Raw genomic sequence first — 20,445 nt, 5'->3', positions numbered from 1 at the left:
GCCTTAGTCATATATTTACATATTAATACGTTCGATCGTGAGCAAGCATCTTGTAGAAGCACATTAAGATATGAACGGTCAGGTGGGATAAAGCGAAAATTGTAGATTCTGGAAATTAGTTTGTGTGGTTAGATTTTACTGGACAGATAAATATTACATACCAATATTTGAAATGGTAACTCAAAGGGTTAAGTTGGTATTACAACTCAATAGTATGAAATATTAATCTTAATTCAAATATGCAACAGAGGCAAAACGGAAATATTTCCTCTGGAAATAGACTTCCTGTTTCTAACAATGAGTTGGAGTTGCCGTCGCAGGACAACGATATTCAAAGACAGACATCAACATCACGAAGAGAGGTTACTTCCATTAATGTCATTGAGGATCGTGTTGTAGAAGATCTTAATTCAAATAAAATCAACAGAGAACAGAACTTTGGTGGATTATCACAGAATGTCAATGACGCAAATGTTTTTCCTGTTGGAATATACCGCAAGATCAGTGAAGCAACGTCGATATCGGAGAGGTAATTTTAAGCGAATGTCCAATGTGACCAAGCGTATCTGAAAAGGTTAGATGCTATTTTTTCTGAATCTAAGTCATATATAGATTTTATTAGGCACATTGTTTTGTTTTTTGCACTTCATCATAAAGATATTTTAAAAAATAAAGTTTGAATGTTTGGCTTGCCACAGAAGCCTTAAATATACACTATGCAAAAACGGATAATTTATATAAACGTACTAAACGGATACGTTTCCGCCTGCCAAATTCTGTCACGCGTTTCTGAATTTGAATAACGGAAAATGTTCTGCTTCATTAAAATATTTAAATCAGGTACAATGTAATCATATTAACAATGTAGAACCAATATTTTGTTCAATAATGGATCAATTAAACCAAAGTATGCGTCAAGGGGGTATATTCTTACTTGGTTTACAAGGTAATGAAGTCGTGCGTCAAGCTCTCAACATTCATAACACGAGGGTGAAACATGAACAAATGAAAGCTAGACACGACCAACTTTAAAAAAATACGCGGAGAATAAAACCAGATGTTAGGAACTGGTAAGGATACTTAACATCATCGATAACATGGTTTATCAAAGTTTAAGGTTAAATAAAGTATATTTCAAAAATCTGAAGTTTTAAAATGTGAATTGGATAAACCAGAATTTAGTCTCTGTAAATAGGTATAATGTGATTGTTGCTACATATAGTAAAAACCTGGTTGATGTCATCCTGCATCTGTCCCTTTATTAACGTGACATGAACAGTTCTATTGACAAATTATTCAAATTACTGTTTAAAAATGACCATGCGTGTGTAATGTGTGTAATTGCTGTTGGTATTTTTAGTGAAATCAACAAAGTTCCTTTTTGACACGGAAGTTAAACAGACATTGCTCCTTATAAAAGAACCATAGCTCCGTTATACCCCCTACCAATTCTTGGAAGCTTATGTATCGATGTCTATAAATTATTCATAAATGTTCCAGTTTTTATCAGTCAAAGGAATCGCAAGAAGGATCCGAAACGGCATCATACAGAAAGTGGGTTGTTTTGTCTGCTGGGTTCCTGGAATTATTCATATGTACTGGATTCCCCTTCAATATGTCCGTTTTGAACCTAGCATTTCTGGAGCAGTTTGGCAGAAGTAAAGCGGAAACCTCATTTGTTCAATCTGTCGCAACTGGAATGTTCTTCATTTCAGGTAAATTGAAAAGTTTCTCACATATGCAGTATTTAGAGTACGTCAAATGATATCTAATACAGTTTCAAAGGAACATGTAGGTAATTCAAGAGATAAAACAATAAATGTATTAAGCAATATTTGAATATTATAATTTCATTGATACATGTCGGAATACTGAAAAGTTGAAAAATGTTTTTTTTTCTTTTGAGACACAGTTTGTGGTCGGAAAATTTGATGTTGTTTTGAAATATTCTTTATATTTGATATATATTAAGTAAAAGCTTGTTTTATATCCACCAGAATGCATATACTTAGGGGGAATGTTGTTTCAGTTACATTGTTTCATATTCCATACAGTCTTCTCTCCATATTCGTACATAAATTGGCACGTGTTTTAGAGTGAGAGAAGTCACCAACTGACTTATAAACTCGAGGGTTCAAAAGATTCGGGTGCGAGTGTCGTCGATGAAGCAGAAGACACTTACGCTTCCGGAACACCTGGTCTTATTATCCTTGTACTATCCTTGTACGGAGTATCCGTGTAGATCTTTCTTTTGTTCCTATTTTGCCCCAGTTTTATAGAATTTGGGTTTATGAGTTATTATTGCCATGATGGTATTTTCTTGATTTTTATATACGTTTCGAAGTCGTAAATGATGGATTAGATAATAAAATAGGACACATCGAAAGTTACTACTTAACGAGATATAATAATCAAAACGCAATTCATAATTCAAAATAGTATTGCTTCATGTTGTATTGTGAACATGGTTTGGAATACATCTGCATGTTGTTGATGTCTCGTCCTGTCCCTTTAGCATCACCGTCACAGGAGATGGTGATAAGCAGTATGGATTTTATATTATATGATTGTTAACATGATAAATTGCTGCCAAAGTTTTAAGTTTGTGTCAGTTACAAATTAAATTCCATTGTTATTCATGAATGTGTTGATCAGAAATTATGATTGAATTTTGAAATCGTCATATTGATGTCATTGAGTAATTCTATTTCTTTGTGAGATATGAAGCAGGGCGCGTTTCGTTAATTAACCATTTGGTTCCCTTGTTATATACCGTATTCTGGCCTGGGAACCTGATATTACTTACTTAGATTGCGCAAGATTTACAAGGTGGGTGTTATAGATGAAGCAGAAGACGCTTACTCTTCCGGAACATCTGGTCTTTTTCGCCCTAAATTTTTTTGAGGAGGCGCTATGTAAATCGTTCTTAAGTTCAGTTTGAATTATGATTGTGTTGACATGTTGGTTTTTCTTTTGTTTTTCTTTGTTTTTAATTTTAATTGAATTGAAATACGTGTGTGTAAATTATCATTATTATTATTATGATATTCCTAACGGACCGTCAACAAATAAAAAGTCCTTAGGGCCATCAACCGGTAAAACACACAGCGATCCAAAAGGAAATAACATCAAACACATTAAAAGGTAAAAGACAAACGCTAAACATCTTAAATGGTTATATTATCACAAAAGATGAAAGTGTATGTCAAAAGGCCATGTATATACAAAGATTTAAAGTGCATAGGGATACAGACGTTAAACTATCACTTTACAAACATGAAACAAATGTTCAAAATCTGTCAAATGTTATTCTATAATTAAGAGATATCACCAATGCTACCATGTAGTACAGTTTTAATTGCAAAAGCATCTAGAGAAATTGGACAAGAATGCATTTCTTTTTTTTTCTTCACAATGTGGTAATTGGAAGGAATATATTTGGAGGAGAAAGCTTAGGAATGTTTTTAAATAAAACTAAAAAGTTAATATTTTAACTCGCAGTTTTACTAAAATATATAAATACAAAGTGTGTTTTGAAAACATTTATAGTTTGGCCCTGCATCTAACTCTAAACTCACACAGCGATCCAAAAAGGAAATAACATCAAACAAACTAAATGGTAAAAGACAAATACTAACAATTTTTAATGGTTATATTATCACAAAAAATTGTCAGTCATAGTCTATAATACAGACCAACATCATTCAGAAAACCTAAAACATTTTATATATCTCAACAGTTTTAAAAAGGGTCTTTAGACTTGCAATGTTACGATAACAAGTTTCTCGAGTAGACAGAAGGTCAATGCTGTCCAATAAAAAACAATGTTTAACGGTGAATGACTCATGAATTCCTATGCACCGAGGGTTATCTTCGCCTTTCAACATATATGAATGTGTTAGGTATGTATTGCCCATCCAAAGACGGGCAAGGGCAACTGCATCTCGATGGTTGTCTCTATAGTATGGAGACCATTCACCGATGTAGTACGTCATCTACTCCTTCATCTTGCTATGGTGTGGGAATAAAAAAAGAAAATAACACGTGTCTAATCCAGACGCTAATTAGGTGATAATTGACTATCATCTGTTTCAAGATGTTCATCCAGCTATGGCGTGAAAGGGGTGTCAGTACGTAATGAAATTTGTATGGCTGCCAGTCACCATATATAGAAAACTTGAAGCGGAGGTCTCATTAGATATGTACCCATGGACAACATGTACCATAATGCTATAGGGTATTGGAGTGTCATATAAAAACTTTCATGTATGTGTATACCAGTCTGTAACGGCTGTTGGATATTCTTATAGCTGTAATGACATCGCATATTTTAGAAGAGGGAGATTACTTAACGCAACCGAAAAAAGCCAAAATGTAGACAGGTTCTGGGCTCGAACCGCACCGAGTGGTGAAGATGTTTTTTTTTTTTTTTGAAAATGGGAAGACCAGATGAATATTGTGGCTATTGACCATTAAAACACAGATTTGATTCATCTTACATTGACCGAAGTTCAATATTCTATTACTTACAAATTCATTATTTCTTGTACCCTGGCTGTATAGTACGTACATATATATAGCGATAGCCTCACTGTATGTGGCTCCGTAGTGTTCAGGTGTATTAGTACTTCCTTTTCTAGATAATAGACTTCAATATTGAATCAGTGACTATTTACTACCTATACTAAACTGGATCTTCAGTTATTGCCTGTTTGTTCTGTTGTTGATTACCTGTATATCTTGATCTCATTCGATAACTTGACATTGTTTTCTTGGATTGACCAAGATTTACATGGCAGGTGTATTCCGAAAAATCTGGTCTTATACTCCTTCTACTTTGTTTCGGGAGTCTTGGTGTAAATCGTTCTTTTTTTCATGATTTGCCTTAATTTTATTGAATTTGAATTTGGATTACAGTCATATTGTTATTTTCTTATTGTTTTAAAATAAACAATTTATTTACTTTTCAACAATTTGGAAACAAATTTTAGACTTTTATAAATCACTCTTTTTGGCCCTGATGAAAGCGAGCAAGAGATCTATGAGAGGCAGCTGAATCACAATAGGGAAACCCAAGGGGTTGGATGGATGACCTTATGCTTTATCGCCTCTGTTTCGGGAATTACACCCCGGACGTCTAGATGAAAGGTGAATTTGTCGCCATTGTGCTACCCGGCGACGCAATGTACTGAAAATAAAGGCAAAAAATATTTTCATTGTAAACAAATGTTTGCTGCTATCGTTATGATTTATTCAAGTAATTTTGTATCTCATATTTTCATGTTTTAATTGCGCCTTCTGTTTCAGGTCTTCCAATGGGAACAGCAGTTAGTCAATTCGGAGCAAGAAAGGTCGGAATATTTGGTGGATTTCTTAGTTTTATTGGAACTGGTTTGGCATTTTTTTCGACCAACTTACTTTTTCTCATAATGACATTGGGCTTCACTACAGGTAATGTTGAGTGTAAACCTGGAGGGAATTTACACCTAATAATTAGAAGTCTTTCGGCTGCAACAAATAACCTAAGCATATGATTTTGTGTCATATCATACTTTGGAATTTTTAAAAAGTATAAATAAAAAATTCCATGTAAGATGTTATTTTATGACAAACCTTTCACCGTAAGTTTCATTCGAGCAACCTATTGCAATTTGATATACGTTTAAAAACAGATATTTACAACCGTAGCTACGCAATAATTTACTTCTATATTTCTTAACAACAACCTAGCACACTTTACACATACATCTACTTCACTTAAGTCTAAAGGAAGATTAGAGGAATGACAATCACAGTTCATGAATACTATGCTCAATTCTATTTCTTACGAATAGGTGTTGGGCTGTCCGCTTGCTACATTTCAGCATCTACAAGTGTTGGAGAATATTTCGACGGAAAATCGAAACTGATAGCTTTGTCCTTCATATCATTTGGATCTGGATTTGGATCCATGCTGTTTCCATACCTGCTTGACTTCCTGACGAGAGAATTCGGTTGGAGAGGTTGTTTGCTGATAGTATCAGGAGTAATGCTGAATATGGTTCCGTGCTTTGCTGTATGCAAACCCCGCATGGTCGGTGTGTGTTCTTCGCAGGTGACTAATGTCAGCGGTATGCAGTCCTTTATGCGAAATTTGTTTCCGTGTCTTCAGAAGAAAATTGACAACAAAAGCCGATTGTCCGTTGTATCGACAATATCAACCACTAGTACATTGTATTCATCCAGAGAGGATAAGTTCAGTGTCAAGCTAAAATCTCTGGCGAAGAACAAGGTTTATGTGTTGTTTACAATGGCGATGGTTGTTGCAATTCCTTCGGTGAATTGCGTTATGATTTTCCTTGTTAGCGCCCTTCAAAGTAAGGGTTTTGATCTATCGACTGCGGTATTTCTGTACTTTACCATGAATCTGACAAGTACCGTGTTCAGACTGGTTCCTGGATTTTGTAAAAGAATACCTCACATGAGTGTCCTAATGATACCCGTTTTTTATATGGGTATTGGTGCTGTTGCGTGTGGTTTGCTGCCAGGAGCAATCACGTATGAACAACACGTGGTCTTGTTAGGGTCATTAGGAGTTATGCTTGGTGGAACAGTGACTGTCATGTCCGTAACTACCATGAAGCTTGTAGGAATGAGAAATTACTCGACTGGACTTGGAGTTTTGATCACTGCAGTAGGAATCAGCAATACGTGTGCGGGGCCGATAGCAGGTACACAGCTTCTTGTCTCTAATGCTAGATACGATTATACTGGTTCGACTCGAATATGAATTGCTCGCTTACTTGGTGTTATCTTTCGCTTTCGTTCATCCATGTGTTTCACCAACTTTGACCTTTGAAACATTATTCATCCATTACTCAATAATACCGAATATAATCATTACCAAATTCATGTTTGTTTAACAAAGTCCCATGTTATATTTCAGGATATATGCGAGACGTTACAGGATCCTATATGGTGTCCTACTATGGTGTTTCTGCTGGTCTTGTGGTTGCCATGTGCCTTTCCCTAGCGGCAACTACAATGCGAAAGTGCGGCAGAAACAATTCCGATAATCTTGAAAAATATTTGGAAAGCAGAAGAGGAACTAAAAGACGATCAAGTATCTTACCATGGAAAGGCAAAGTTGAATTTATATTTTAAAGTGGGGCTAGGCTATGTCTAAACACGTATTTCAAAATGATGAAATATTATAAACAATATCATGAACCAGTATGTCATTATTAAATATCTGTGAAATATTCCTTTATAAGGTGACAAGGACAATTATGCTTAATTGAAAACCATGTCATAGTATCTACTTAAAACTCCACGTAAGTTTTTTTGTATTATACTTTTTGATGAAATAAAGAAAAAACTACGGATAGATTTTGCCCACATTTTCAAACCTTGCATCCATCCATATTCATGACGGGTATTGAAAACCAAGTTTATTAATGGTTATTCAGACTTTGCAGAATATCAAATCGATACTATAATAATAACTAGATCTGTAACACAGGGCTTACTTATAGCTAGTTGGTTTGCCTGTTGATTCTATTGTTGCATACCTTATTCTCATTTGAGGACGTGGCATTTATTGGATTGAGCAATATTTAAATAATGGGGTTCGTCAACACAGAAGATGCTTACTCTTTTGGAACACTTGGTCTAATTTTCCTTCTACTTTTTTCTGTAGTCCTTGTGTATATCGGTCTTATGCTCATATTTTTTCCCCTAATTTTATTGAATTTGAGTTTGGAATTATGATTATATTGACATTTTTTTTTGGGGGGGGGGAGTTGTTTTGTTTTTTTATTATTATTATTATTTTTTTTTTTTTTTAATTCCCCCCCCCCCCCGAGAAATCGGTGGTTCTTATAGAAATTATTTCAACAAAGAACGATAACTTGGATAATACTGAACATAAAATACAATTTATATAGATATACCATTTAATGTAAATTTCAAACGTTTTCTTCGACGAACTAGCAATCAACTTAATTCCTATCTTCCATATGCAGGACTAAGAATAAAGATATATTTAGAACCGTTATCAGCAGATCAGCCATTGTCAGTTTTTGACCTATAACCAGAAGTCATTTTTTGTTTGTGATTTTAGTATTACAGTTAAACTTGTATATAGGCCTAAGTCGTTATATACTAATTTAGTATATAACAAGTGTCTGAAGAATAATCTATGGATTTAAAGGGAAAGCATAACGCGTTGTTCAGTACTCATGCCGTAGATGGAAATTCTGGTAAATAAACGGAACGGCAAAAGTTGCACTGGAGGAAACTAAGTCCGAAAAACCTGTTGAAAAATCGATAAATGGAGTATATACTGGAATGCACCTACTTAGTTTGTATACATTTATTGATCATTTTCGCATTTCTGTTTCAATTTCTTGTTTTGTGTACAAATGGTTTGCTGACATGCATGTGAACAATATTTGTTTTTTTCTCATTTCATATTATGCGCTATATTGACTTTCAGAGTAAATTAGATCATTCTTAGTGAGAACTAAACAAGTCCTTATTGCTTAAGTCTTCACGATCCTTCACGATATATATGCATGATAAGTGTGTTATTGTGCCTGCAAAATTAAGCTTTGACTATGGATTATTTTATGTCAAAAGCAACTAGACTTGCTAGACAACGAAGGAAACCCTGCCTACTCTTTACTGAATATTTCCGAAGAAATGCTAGCTCTTCATGCATTCACATCACAACCATTTAGATTGCCTATTACTGATAAATATACGGACATCACTGATTGATACTGGATTCCCATACTTCACAAGATCCATGTCGTAATTCGATTTTTCAAATCTGAAATAATATTCTTTTACTGGGTGTGACAGTTTACGATTTAAGATCGGAATACTGCCCTTGTCATGAACAAAAGCGAAGAATATAAGACTCTTTCATATGCGTGTATGTAGAATAGAGATATTCCACCCTCGGGGTTACAAAATATGGTAAAACCCGAGGCTACCATAGTTTGTAACACCGCGGATGGAATATCCCTATCCTACATACACACATAATGAAAGAGTCTTTTCTCTCATATCTTTACCAACATTTTTGGAAAAGGACAGTCGGTCGGCCATTATCTTCATTTTTTTCATTTTTTTAATCAGAGGTTTTTTTTAAAAAAACGAACTGGATATTCTTAACGATCATACCCATATTTTGGAAACTTTCAGTTTGCTGTCAAATTTCAAACCATTTTTCGGTATATTACAGGATGAATATATCATTCGCAGATGAAAAAAACCAAAAATGATCTCTGTGTGATTATATAGTATGTTTAAGTAAACATCCGCGAAAAGAAATTGTTCCGTCAAATACTTCACAGAAATCAACAAGGAACGGATTTTTATAATTCAACATATAGTTTTATCATCAAAATCACATATTTGATCATTTTAAGAAATATATCAATGTATCTTTTTACTGTTTTAACATTTTTTCAAAATACTGTGACGGTGTCATGACGTCACCATAGTCAAATGAATTCCATTCATAAATTCAAGGCTTGACGTCACACGATCTCCTATTCCGAGTCGCTGTCGCTCTCGATCACCATGATTCGACGACGGTGATTTGGCAATTTTCAATGTGAGAACCAGCAAACAAGGATTCGATGCGAGTTTCAGATTGTTTCTGTGATACAGGATTGTAGGTGTTAACCGTGTTTTCTTGTTGTGGTGACGATGGTAAACACACTGTGACATCAGATGTAGGCCTAGTAACTGTTGAAGTTGATGAAATGGTGGCAGAGGATGGTGTTCGGTTTGATGGAATTAACTCGGAGCTTTTTGTGTTTGACAACATATTGGAAATCATGTACTTCTGTCTGTTATTCAGTGTCCTGTAATTATTCAGCGACTGTGTGTTTTTATGACCCGTGACATAAACCTGCAAGTATCGGGTACATGGTTGTCGGTCATTTTTTGTACAAAGGATTTTCGGACGTTGTAAGAGTTGTCTCCCCTGAACACAGATTACTCCGCGCACGTGTTTGCCCATGTAAGATAGAATTTTCTTACATAGCTATCTTACATGGTCAAACTCTATCCAATATGGCGGGATATGAGAGAAATGTACCTGTTATGCTGTATCAAGTATAGGTTTCTTTAATATTCCGACTTCGGAGTTCAGAATATCATTTGCTATTCCAATAGGGAAATCCATGATAAAATAAATTCAATTCAATACTTTATTCAGTATTCAAGGCATCCAGCCCACAATATATGACATTTCGATGATTTAATGTTTTGCATAACAAAGTCACATTTAAAAAAAATGTATAAATAGTTGAAAATGAGTGTGTTCATGAATTCTAGATTTCAATTGGTTAAGATCATTACTGAATACTTTCACCGAATATAACATGCAGTGATGAGAGCCTTATACACTCTCTTAGATAATTAACACAATAGCTCATATTTTGTGGTACTTAAATAATCATTGATAACTAGAAGTATTCTCAGCTCAGTGTTGATCTAGTACATATTCACATGACATCAAAACTCTAACATGTAAGATACATTTTCTCTATTTCATTACAGTCCCGTTAATGCTTACGGTTGCACGAATAAACGTTTTCATGTTCTCGGCTTCACTGTCGTCACTTAGCTCCTTTTGCAGGGCAGTTTCTTCCCGCATGTATACATTACTCCAGGGTAGGAAGGCCAGTGCTCAATGAAATGCAAATCGTCCACAATTAGGGCCATCCTGTACACACAACAGGCATTATTCTACATGATGTTTCTACGATCTGACAACATTATTTATACCTTATCTAAATTCAATAAATCATCCAAGCTTCTGTCCATACTCTTGAGCACATATATTTACTGCTCTAAAGTAGATATCATGAATAGGTAAGTACCGTTTTTACTGTAACTGTCAATATTCGATATCCATGACTGCAGCGCAGTCTCTTAGTAATATCATTACACGTGAAACCCATGTCTGCCTCATTATTGGTAGACATATCTCGAAGTAGCCTACACAACTTAAGATGCGTCTTTTATATACCGCCTCTTCCTATCTCCAGAAATTGGGTCCAATTATTCTTTCAATGACAAAAAGTCAGACCTCGACACGTAATTGAGATTTATGCACCGATCTTAAGGGTATATGGTGGGCCTTTCATGGTCAGAAATTATCACAGGAGTTACTCCATGACAGCTTCGTCATAAAAATTCAAAAGATTTTTGTAAATATAGTTTGATTGGGTCAACTTCGTCAACTAAACGCTAAGATACAAGACACTAAAATTCTTTTCCATTGGTCTGCCATACATTTTACCAAGTAAAGAAGCAACACATAAACTATAACAAAATTCCAATGTTCAAAACAATGAAATTAATGCAAAATGTCGAGTTAATATTTACACGAAAACAATTGGGAAAAGCACAAGATGAACTATGTTTTATCAAAGGTGAAAGCAGGTAACAAGTAGGTATTAAATAGTCTACCATACACAATGTATGTTAAAATATTGATAAATGCTGTACATGTTGAGGTTGTCACTAATTTGAATGGTTTCCGGATGAAGCTTGACTCTGTTTATAATTCACATGTTGGAATCGTTGTTTATGGGTTGTCACGTTTGAATATTCATGTCAGGTTTTGTTGGACAGGCGTTATAATGTTTGCCTTATATTGACCTATAGGAGTTCATGACTTCGCATGGAAGGCAGATCATTATAAGACTCTGTGTCCACATATATTAACGCCATGTACATGTCTGCAATCCGCACTTTGTATGCAGAATAATCACTTCTCTGACCTGGTCTGAAATCTACAAAATAAAGAAATTAAACTGAGGCATATTAACTAGAATGCTGCATTTTCTTGGCACTTTGACTACAGAATCTAAAACGTTTATATTTAGTTTTTCTTCGGATATAAATTTATCAATTAGTTCGCTGATGTGAAATTTTACGTATATGTCACTTGCGTGATATGCCTTACATTACGCCAGTCAGAAATCGATTGTGACAATATGGAGAACGTTACGATACGAATTGAATTGAAAATATAATTTTTTTTTGTCCTCAACACATTTGGTTTGAAAAGTTTACTAGATCAGAACCCGATTGACAATGTATCAGTTATGCTTTAATACTAGAGGTAATTTTATAAGGATTTTTCATTAAATCTGCCTTGTTCCGAAATATATAGATTATCTTATTAACCATTATAAAGTGATGCGATTATACTGTATCTACGTTACGAATTTATTACAAAATGTATTTATTGTTAAAGAGTTTTTAACTCGAAATAATTATGTTTGCGGTATTTGTGATATAATCTATCATTCTGTCTTTGGAAAGGTTGGTATTTAATCCCATGTGATATAATTCAAAGAACGAAATTCTGGTGAAAAATAGTATGTATGTTTGCAATTAGTAAGACGTAAAATGACTACTATGAAATCCGTCAACTTAGAATATTTATTGATTAACACCATGAACCCTAAAATACCGGAGAATTAATAACCTGGCATAAATGTTTATTATTACAGCATGACTTTCTTTAAAAAAAAACACCCTCATACATCTCGAGTAACAGGAACATTAACAATAAGTTTTCGACCTTTGCGTTTGGATTTTAACCCGAGGACTTCTAAAAATAGATAGATAGATAGATATAAATAAATAGAGTCAATCATGCGATCGATCACTTAATTAGATTTTGAAAGCTGGATAGACACACCCCAACAGACTTCATTGATATAATCTGTACAAGTTAATTAAGAAATCTAAATACTTTCAGTAATTATACCAAATGATATCTCGTCACTTGTTGATAACAATATGTGTTGATAAAAATAAATGACAACAAAACCGGGCAATACATAGCAAGAACGTATTAAATGACTTGGCTGCTGATTGTAACGTACTTTGCCGGTATCGTAGTCATTGGTTCGAGTTTGGCGATAATTTTCTGTCGAATTTCGCGATAATTTCTTTACCAGCGTTGAAGGCCAAATATAATCTATATCAGAATGACACTATTTTTTCTTTAATTTCCATCGTTATTTAAATTCTAGTTAGACAGGATTTCAAAATTACTTGTAAACGAGGCACAGTTATCAACAAGGAATCAAACTGTCTAAACAGGAAATATGTCCAATTGACAGAGAATCAAGACTTGCTGTCAAAAGACCTTTGAAATCTCTTATAACAGATGGTATACTAGACGAGAGTATAAAAATGAAAATTATAGTTTCCTGTTTAATTGTCCGCTAGCGCATAATTTAGTGCAATATCAAGACAGTCACGTGTACGGTACATTTGAAATATGTTATTGAGGTATTGCATACAAGGGCTTGTACTCCATAAAGACAAAAACTAATAAGATGAATTTTTGATGAATGAAAATAAGTGTTAACCAAAAATAGGGGTCACATTAACGTACTTACCATCACTGACGAGTCCTTGAAGAACGAAAATAGTTTAATTCATTGTTTAGCTCTACTGTATCGGTTGGTTAATATTACGGATTGAAAATTAAACGGAAAACCCGTGTATTTATGATGAAATAACAATCACAAACGTATTAAAATTGATTAGTGATTATACAAATTATGTTTATTTAGAAAATGTTGGATATATCACTGGACCCTGCATTAATTATTAAGCGGTGTGCCTCGGGCAACCAAAAATACCCACATACGTGACAGGTCCTGGTCTGTACCGACTGAGTCGCAAGTATGATAAACACGATACGTCAAAATGATAGATAAAATGAGAGTAATACAGAAGTAATGAAAAATAATTTCCTTTCCGATGGTATGAGATTTATATGGTTAAGTATGGTCACATGTGGCACTGTTCAAACAAAATGCTTTAAATTATGAGTGAATGTAACTATAAATGGATTTTGTGGAACTCTTATATATTTAGGAAATAATTAAACGACATCCCACACTAATCTATGGGTCATTCCTAAATTTATATCAACCACGATAGAATCGCACAGGCGTGCGATAGCTGATTTCGTCCAGTTTTCCTATCTTGCAGACATCGTGCACACATCCTGTAACGTTGTGTGAACCCACAACTATTAGAGAATATTGATGCAGGGTCATTTAACACTGTATGTTCTTACACCTTATCTCAAACCTAACAGTGCCTGTAACGTAAGTTCTAATTGGTCGATCTGAGAAGAGTTTTCGCACCACTTTGTAATGTAAATCGACGATTGGCTAAGAGAGATCACATGACAGAGCGTCGGTCAAGAAAAAAATGACAGGTACACTGGAGCAAATGACCGAGTGAAACGGAGGGTAGTTCCTACACCAAGTTTCGATCTCCTGGTATAAATGCAAGCAATTTAAATATGTTCTCTGGACACATAAGTTTAAAGGGCAATAACTCTGTAATTAAGATGCTGCAGATCCTCCATTTGGCACCATGCATACCTTCTTAGTAGGATCAATGTATACACCATCTTTCATTATCGTATTTTAAATGCAAAGTTATAGTCCGGACACAACATTTTAACAAAGGGCAATAACCTTGTAATCTAAGAGCTGAGGGCCCATGTATATATCAAGCTTCACTATCATGTGCAAGTCGTTGGTGAACGACGTAAGCTGAACAAAATTTGGGCGGGGTCTGCTGAATGTTATGACTGTCAAGAATATTATGAAACTTTCCGGTCGGAATATATCTATAGTTGAATTAAAGTATTATCAGTTGTAAACCTCTCAAAATATTTATGTGTGAAAATCCAGCAATGAAGAGTACTTGTCGCTCTTTGGACAAATTGAATGAAGAAAAATAAAATACAGTATTGGAACAAGTTTTAAAAAAGGAATCATTTAATCCAGGATGACTTTTACTAAAAAACACTGTTAATGCCAATGGTGACTAAACTTATATCCCATGTGAATATCTCGTGATTATATACCCAACGAAAATCTGTCTCAGTCGTTGGTTAATTACAAACATAAATATATATGCATGTACAAAGTTAATTGTGTTACTATTCCTATTGACTATATGCTTAGAAACGTTGTAATTACTATATAAAATAAAATGCAACAATCAAACCAGCTTTCAGATAAAGAGCATGTATAGTTATGAAGTACATGTAACACACGTTTTATCCTGTATTTTGTATTTCTATTGCTTAAAAGCCCTTCGATAATCGCCCAATTACGACCAACAAAGAATTATTGTGAACATTTTCCTGAATATTTTACTCTAAAAATATAATATGAATATTATATGTTAATGTGTTTTATATTTTCACTCGTTTTTACCAATTCGATCACAGCATTAGCAGTGAAAATATTAATTCTCCTCGAGTGCAATGCAGACTTAAGAATATACACTTATGGTACCTATGTAAAGATGGGAAACTCCCGCTTTACTGTACGGTTTTGATGCTGATCAAAATGAATTTGATCATTGGAGTGCCGTATGAGCTGTATGTATCTTAATTGTTAGATTATATGAAGACCTGTGTCAAAAGGTGAAATTATCTATTGGTAATATAGCGCGCATATCAGATATGACAGAAGCAAATCCATACTGACATTAATAAAGGATCTGAAATATAATGGTTAGAACATTCATTGTTTCATATTATAGTCTCAAGTCAATAAAGATATTTAAGGATTAAACTTTCTTCATGACGGTCAATGCAAATATCCTTTTAAACTTTATATGCTACCAATTCCAAATTGCTTTGTAGACGTGTTTGTGTATACATACATGTACTCATGAAACTGTCCTATGCACTGGCACAGTTTTCTTTTTTCCTTTCAGTATCTCATTCAACCCTCTGACTCTAATGGCAGAAAAAGATGAATTTATATGTGTTTACTTTGGTATCTTCTTAAATTAAATCGACTTTAAGCGTTTGTTAGAGATCCGTGTTTCCTCAGTCTCACTTATTCAGCGGCTGTAAAATTGTTAAATATAAACTTTGACATCATTGTAATGAAAGCTTAGATTATCATGAAAACTAAAAATAATTGTGTTCCTACCTCAAAAACAGCCAGTGGTTCGTTAACGAAGAAGACGTCAGAAAATGAAAATAGTTCATACCATCGAAAATGGTTTGTGCTGATTGTGTGTTTCTGTGCAAACATTTGTATCGGATTTGTGACCAATATGACAGTTTTGAATGCAGCATTCCTAACGGAGTTCGATAAAAGTAAAGCGGAAACAGCACTTGTCCAGTCGCTGGCAACAGGAATATATCTAACCTCGGGTAAGTTATAAGCAAAAAACATTAGTTTTGGGTCCTTGTCATTAATACGCTGTGTGACGTGCTTAAAAGATCTGCCATTGGTGCACTGTAATAATCTTCTTTAAGGATCTACCATTGGTGCACTGTAATAATCTTCTTTAAGGATCTACCATTGGTGCACTGTAATAATCTTCTTTAAGGATCTACCATTGGTGCGCTGTAAAAATGTGCCTTAATGATCTGTCATTGGTACACTGTAACAATGTGCTTTAAGGATCTACCATTTGTACACTGCAAAAATGTGCCTTAAGGACCTGTCATTGGTACACTGTAACAATATTGTTTAATGATCAACTAATAGAGAAGTGAAATCTTTTTTCAGCAATAAATGTATCTTTTTTCACAATCAATATCACATATGATCAATATCATTATTACAAAAAATTCAATTAACTTCAAAAGCATTCATTTTCTATACTCAAGACCTCCATACATCATTCGTGACTGATACTAGTCATAAATTGAAATACAATAAGAGAGTACAATATTGACAAACAAACAAAAATATAAATGTTTTAATTTCCTTTTGTTTCAATATGAAACCAAGGATAACAAGAGGCCCATGGGGTCTGTATCGTTCATCTAGTTTAGTTTGCTGAAATTGATTAACTTAAACTAAAGGAAAGTTATTTCTTAAAAATTGTATCTATTTCCCCTGGGAGGAACAGAATTCCTACAAAAGAAGAAGGATTTTATAGAATTTCCTCTATTTCATCTGTTGGGCCCTGTTGCTCTGTACCCCTTCCTTTCTAGGGGGAGCCGAATCCCATTGTTAAAACAAAAGTTATTCCCCTTCACCCAAACAAAATCATTTCTAAAGGTAGAGCAGGACTCTATTTCCCTATTGGGACCACCGCCCTACGGGACCGACACTCATCTCTAATACAGAATTGATTACGCTTCACCTAAGAATGTCTCATACTAAAGGACAAAATTCAAAAATTCCAACAGGAGTAGGATTTTAAAGAATTTGCTCTAATTCCACTTTAAGTCTCCGCCCCAATGGTCTGATAATCACCTTTTATACAAATCTGTATTCACTTTACCTAATCATAATTCTGACCAACCTTGGACAATATCCTGCAGTTCCGGAGGAACAAAATCGAGTTTAGATAAAGGCGGGGTTAATATTTAGCCCCCACATAGATTTCTATTATTTTTTCACCATATGTAGATACATGAAAACACCTGCAACCGCATAAATGATTAGTCATTATGATCACTTATAGTCACTTTGGACCTCCTTGTATAACACCAGGTTGAGTGGCAAAGGTACCCTAGCATAATGACAAATACTTGCTTCATGAGAATTTTAAATGAAAATATTTATATACCAGCTTAAAGTACATAAAAGGTCCATTGTTTTGATACCACATATGTTATATTGGCATAAGAAATGTAAGAATATTGATAACTTTGATTTTAAAAAATGCAAAATTTTCACGAAATAAAGAATATATCAAAGTTTGTCAAGTTCATTTTGTAAAGTTGCAATCTCAATCTATATTTCATACTTCTTTAAAAGCTTTCTACGTATATATGCTATTTGTTGAATAAATTTTAACTTCAAAACCGGTAAAAATATCCTTCGAACAATTTAAATATGCTTATTGCATAATTTGCCATAATCAGTTTAATTGTCGTTGTGTTTTGTGCCAAATACTCCTATATTTACCAGTTTTGTGTAGTACCAAAGCACATTAAGTATTTTGTATTTGTTTTAAAATTAAATTCAGTAGGTATAGCTTAACATGGTGTTTTCTGCACTGGAAATCTACCCTCTAAAGAACAACTGGCAGTTTAGTTTGTATTATAAAAACTTAGCAATGATTAGATAATCAGTATTACTGATAACATGTTATCGTCATTCCTTTTTTTTTCTTCGTTTATCATTAAACATACCAATAATGGATATAAATTAGTTAGATATTCTATTTAATAATTAATAAATGAGGTCAGAAATGATAACCTTGTCTGACACCTGGTAGTGCAAGTATGTTAATTTCCTGAAGCATATAAAGTTATTACTATAAAGTATTCATACCATTTTTGCTAAGTATCTATAGCCAATTACATAGACAAAGTTACACTTAGGTCAGACATTCTGTATTCAATTCAAATTACCGCAAATCTCCCAACAAGTTTGCTAATAAGCATGTCAGACGTGTGCATAGGTCGTGGTTGCAAAACCAGGTTGAAAAATTTATCTCAAGGAGCCCGAGCTCAAGTAAGACATGTACGTTTACAAAAGTAAAACTGGCTGCACCAGCTGCTGACTGCTGAGATCATTAGTATAACAGAAGAAAGCATATTATGTGGAAAGTGATACAAGCGGTACCTCAAGCAAAGGCTATTGCAGTCTGAAGTGTATTAACCTTCTGGTATGAGCACTCCAGATGACCTGGCGAATGATGCAGATGATACTTACACTGATTTCATGTCATCCAACCAGCTACCACTGATCTCTATTGAGAAGTTGTTTTATGGTGGCAATTCATATAATAGATATGTCGTATGTGGAAAAGAGGGCACTGGGCTATACAATATACCCAAGCGTGCCAGGACCAACTTGATATTTTTTCCAATTTCTATGGTATCTCCCTGATGCTCATGTTTGTAATGACCATGTAATTGGTGCCTTTCTGAATCAGGGAACCGTTAGCTCTTTAAGAAAGAGCTAATCAGGTTATCAATGACCTTCTTGAACTAATCCATTTCCTTTCTGCTGGTATTCCAACCAACACAGGTATAGATGAAGACCATCTCAGAAATGAAGAATTCAAAGCATGGATTGGTTACAACTATACTTATACAAATGCAGCAAATCCATAGCATTTGCTTCTCACACATCGATAGAAGATCATGTTCCTCTACATTCAATGCTTTGGTTCTTTTCTCGGTTAAACTGAAGATCAATATTTCATGGTCTCAACTTGGTGTCTTGTATGGTCTGACAAAAAACAGTATGTGTCACACACATTTCATAGTGTCTTAAAAGCCTTGAGCCAGACTATTGTGCCCCATTTCCTTGGTCAAAGACACATTACGGGGAAAAAGTAACTTTAATGCTTGATGGTACATATCTTTATGTCCAAAAAAGTGCTGATCATCGCCTTCAAAGACCCTCATACTGTGGGCAAAAGAAGTGCAACTATGTTAAATTCATGAGCATTGTCTTTCCAGATGGTATAGATGTACTAGATACTATTAGGCCTTTTCATGACAATGAAAATCATGCAAATATCTTGACAAAAATTCTTGGGACAGTTGACCTTGTGGTTCAGTGAAGATGACAATGTGATTGTTGACCGGGGGTTTAGGAATGTGTTGGAGCTGCCTTCCTATCTCCTGTCAGGCCAGACACGGCATGATACACTTACTGCAAACGAGGACCGCCAGTGTACTATGTCAAGATTGGTTATGGAGAGCTACAATGGTCGACTGAAACAGTGGAAACTGTTCAAAGAACAAATTAGCTCAAACTAATTCCTTAGTGTCATAGAGGAACTGATTAATGTAGCTACTACTTCCTTGATTGCTATTTGTGGACCAATTTATGTGTCCACACCAGAGAGGGTGTTGAGGGACCGTCGCCTTGCTAAGCGAATGCAATCCCGTTTGGCTCTGCCCAACACCTTGGCCTCAAAGTAACCTGCGGATCATACCAGTTGAATGTAGCACCCAGATATATTGCTGAACATCTGAATCCTGCTGGAGACTTTGAAGTTTGGGTTTATCAGCATGATGAATATCTTCTCCGAGGCCAAATCCATTCAAGGCACAAATCACAGTCAAAATACAAAATTTGGATTGCGTTTGACAGAAATGATCAAGATGACCCTGTCAAAGATTACTACTGTGTCTGTCCAGCGGGCAAGCGAACCGTTGGAATGTGTGCATTTTGTATTTCTTGGGCCATGATCAGCATCAAGATCAAACTAACCCAGTCCATGCAACACTCAAGTTCAGACAAGCAATCACTTGAGCAGTTCTGCTTTACTAAAACGCAATGCAATGTGCTGCAAACTACAACTGTTCTATCTCTTATTAGTTTCTCAAAGTGCCTCAAATTATGGATCAGAACTGACAAAGGCAAAACCCGTCACTATTACTGTACATAATCTATCTAATAAGGTCATTCTATTGACCCTCATCAAAAGATTTGTATAAAGCTGCTA

At 34.7% G+C, this 20,445-nt stretch overlaps 1 protein-coding gene across 1 annotated transcript; it reads left to right on the top strand.

Annotated features, from left to right (window-relative positions):
- The first annotated feature begins 239 nt into the window (after nt 1-239).
- Nucleotides 240-7,143, top strand: LOC132555255 (monocarboxylate transporter 14-like). Its single transcript, XM_060219604.1, has 5 exons — nt 240-529; nt 1,501-1,715; nt 5,308-5,451; nt 5,835-6,710; nt 6,926-7,143. Exons 1-5 carry the CDS (start codon nt 240-242, stop codon nt 7,141-7,143), a joined length of 1,743 nt encoding a protein of 580 aa, XP_060075587.1.
- Nucleotides 7,144-20,445: the final 13,302 nt, after the last annotated feature.

Source organism: Ylistrum balloti, unplaced genomic scaffold, assembly GCF_031769215.1.
Source record: "Ylistrum balloti isolate Yb309-2 unplaced genomic scaffold, AGI_CSIRO_Ybal_v1 Utg370466, whole genome shotgun sequence".
Taxonomy (NCBI): Eukaryota; Metazoa; Mollusca; class Bivalvia; order Pectinida; family Pectinidae; genus Ylistrum; species Ylistrum balloti.
This window is presented reverse-complemented; position numbering and strand designations above follow the sequence as displayed.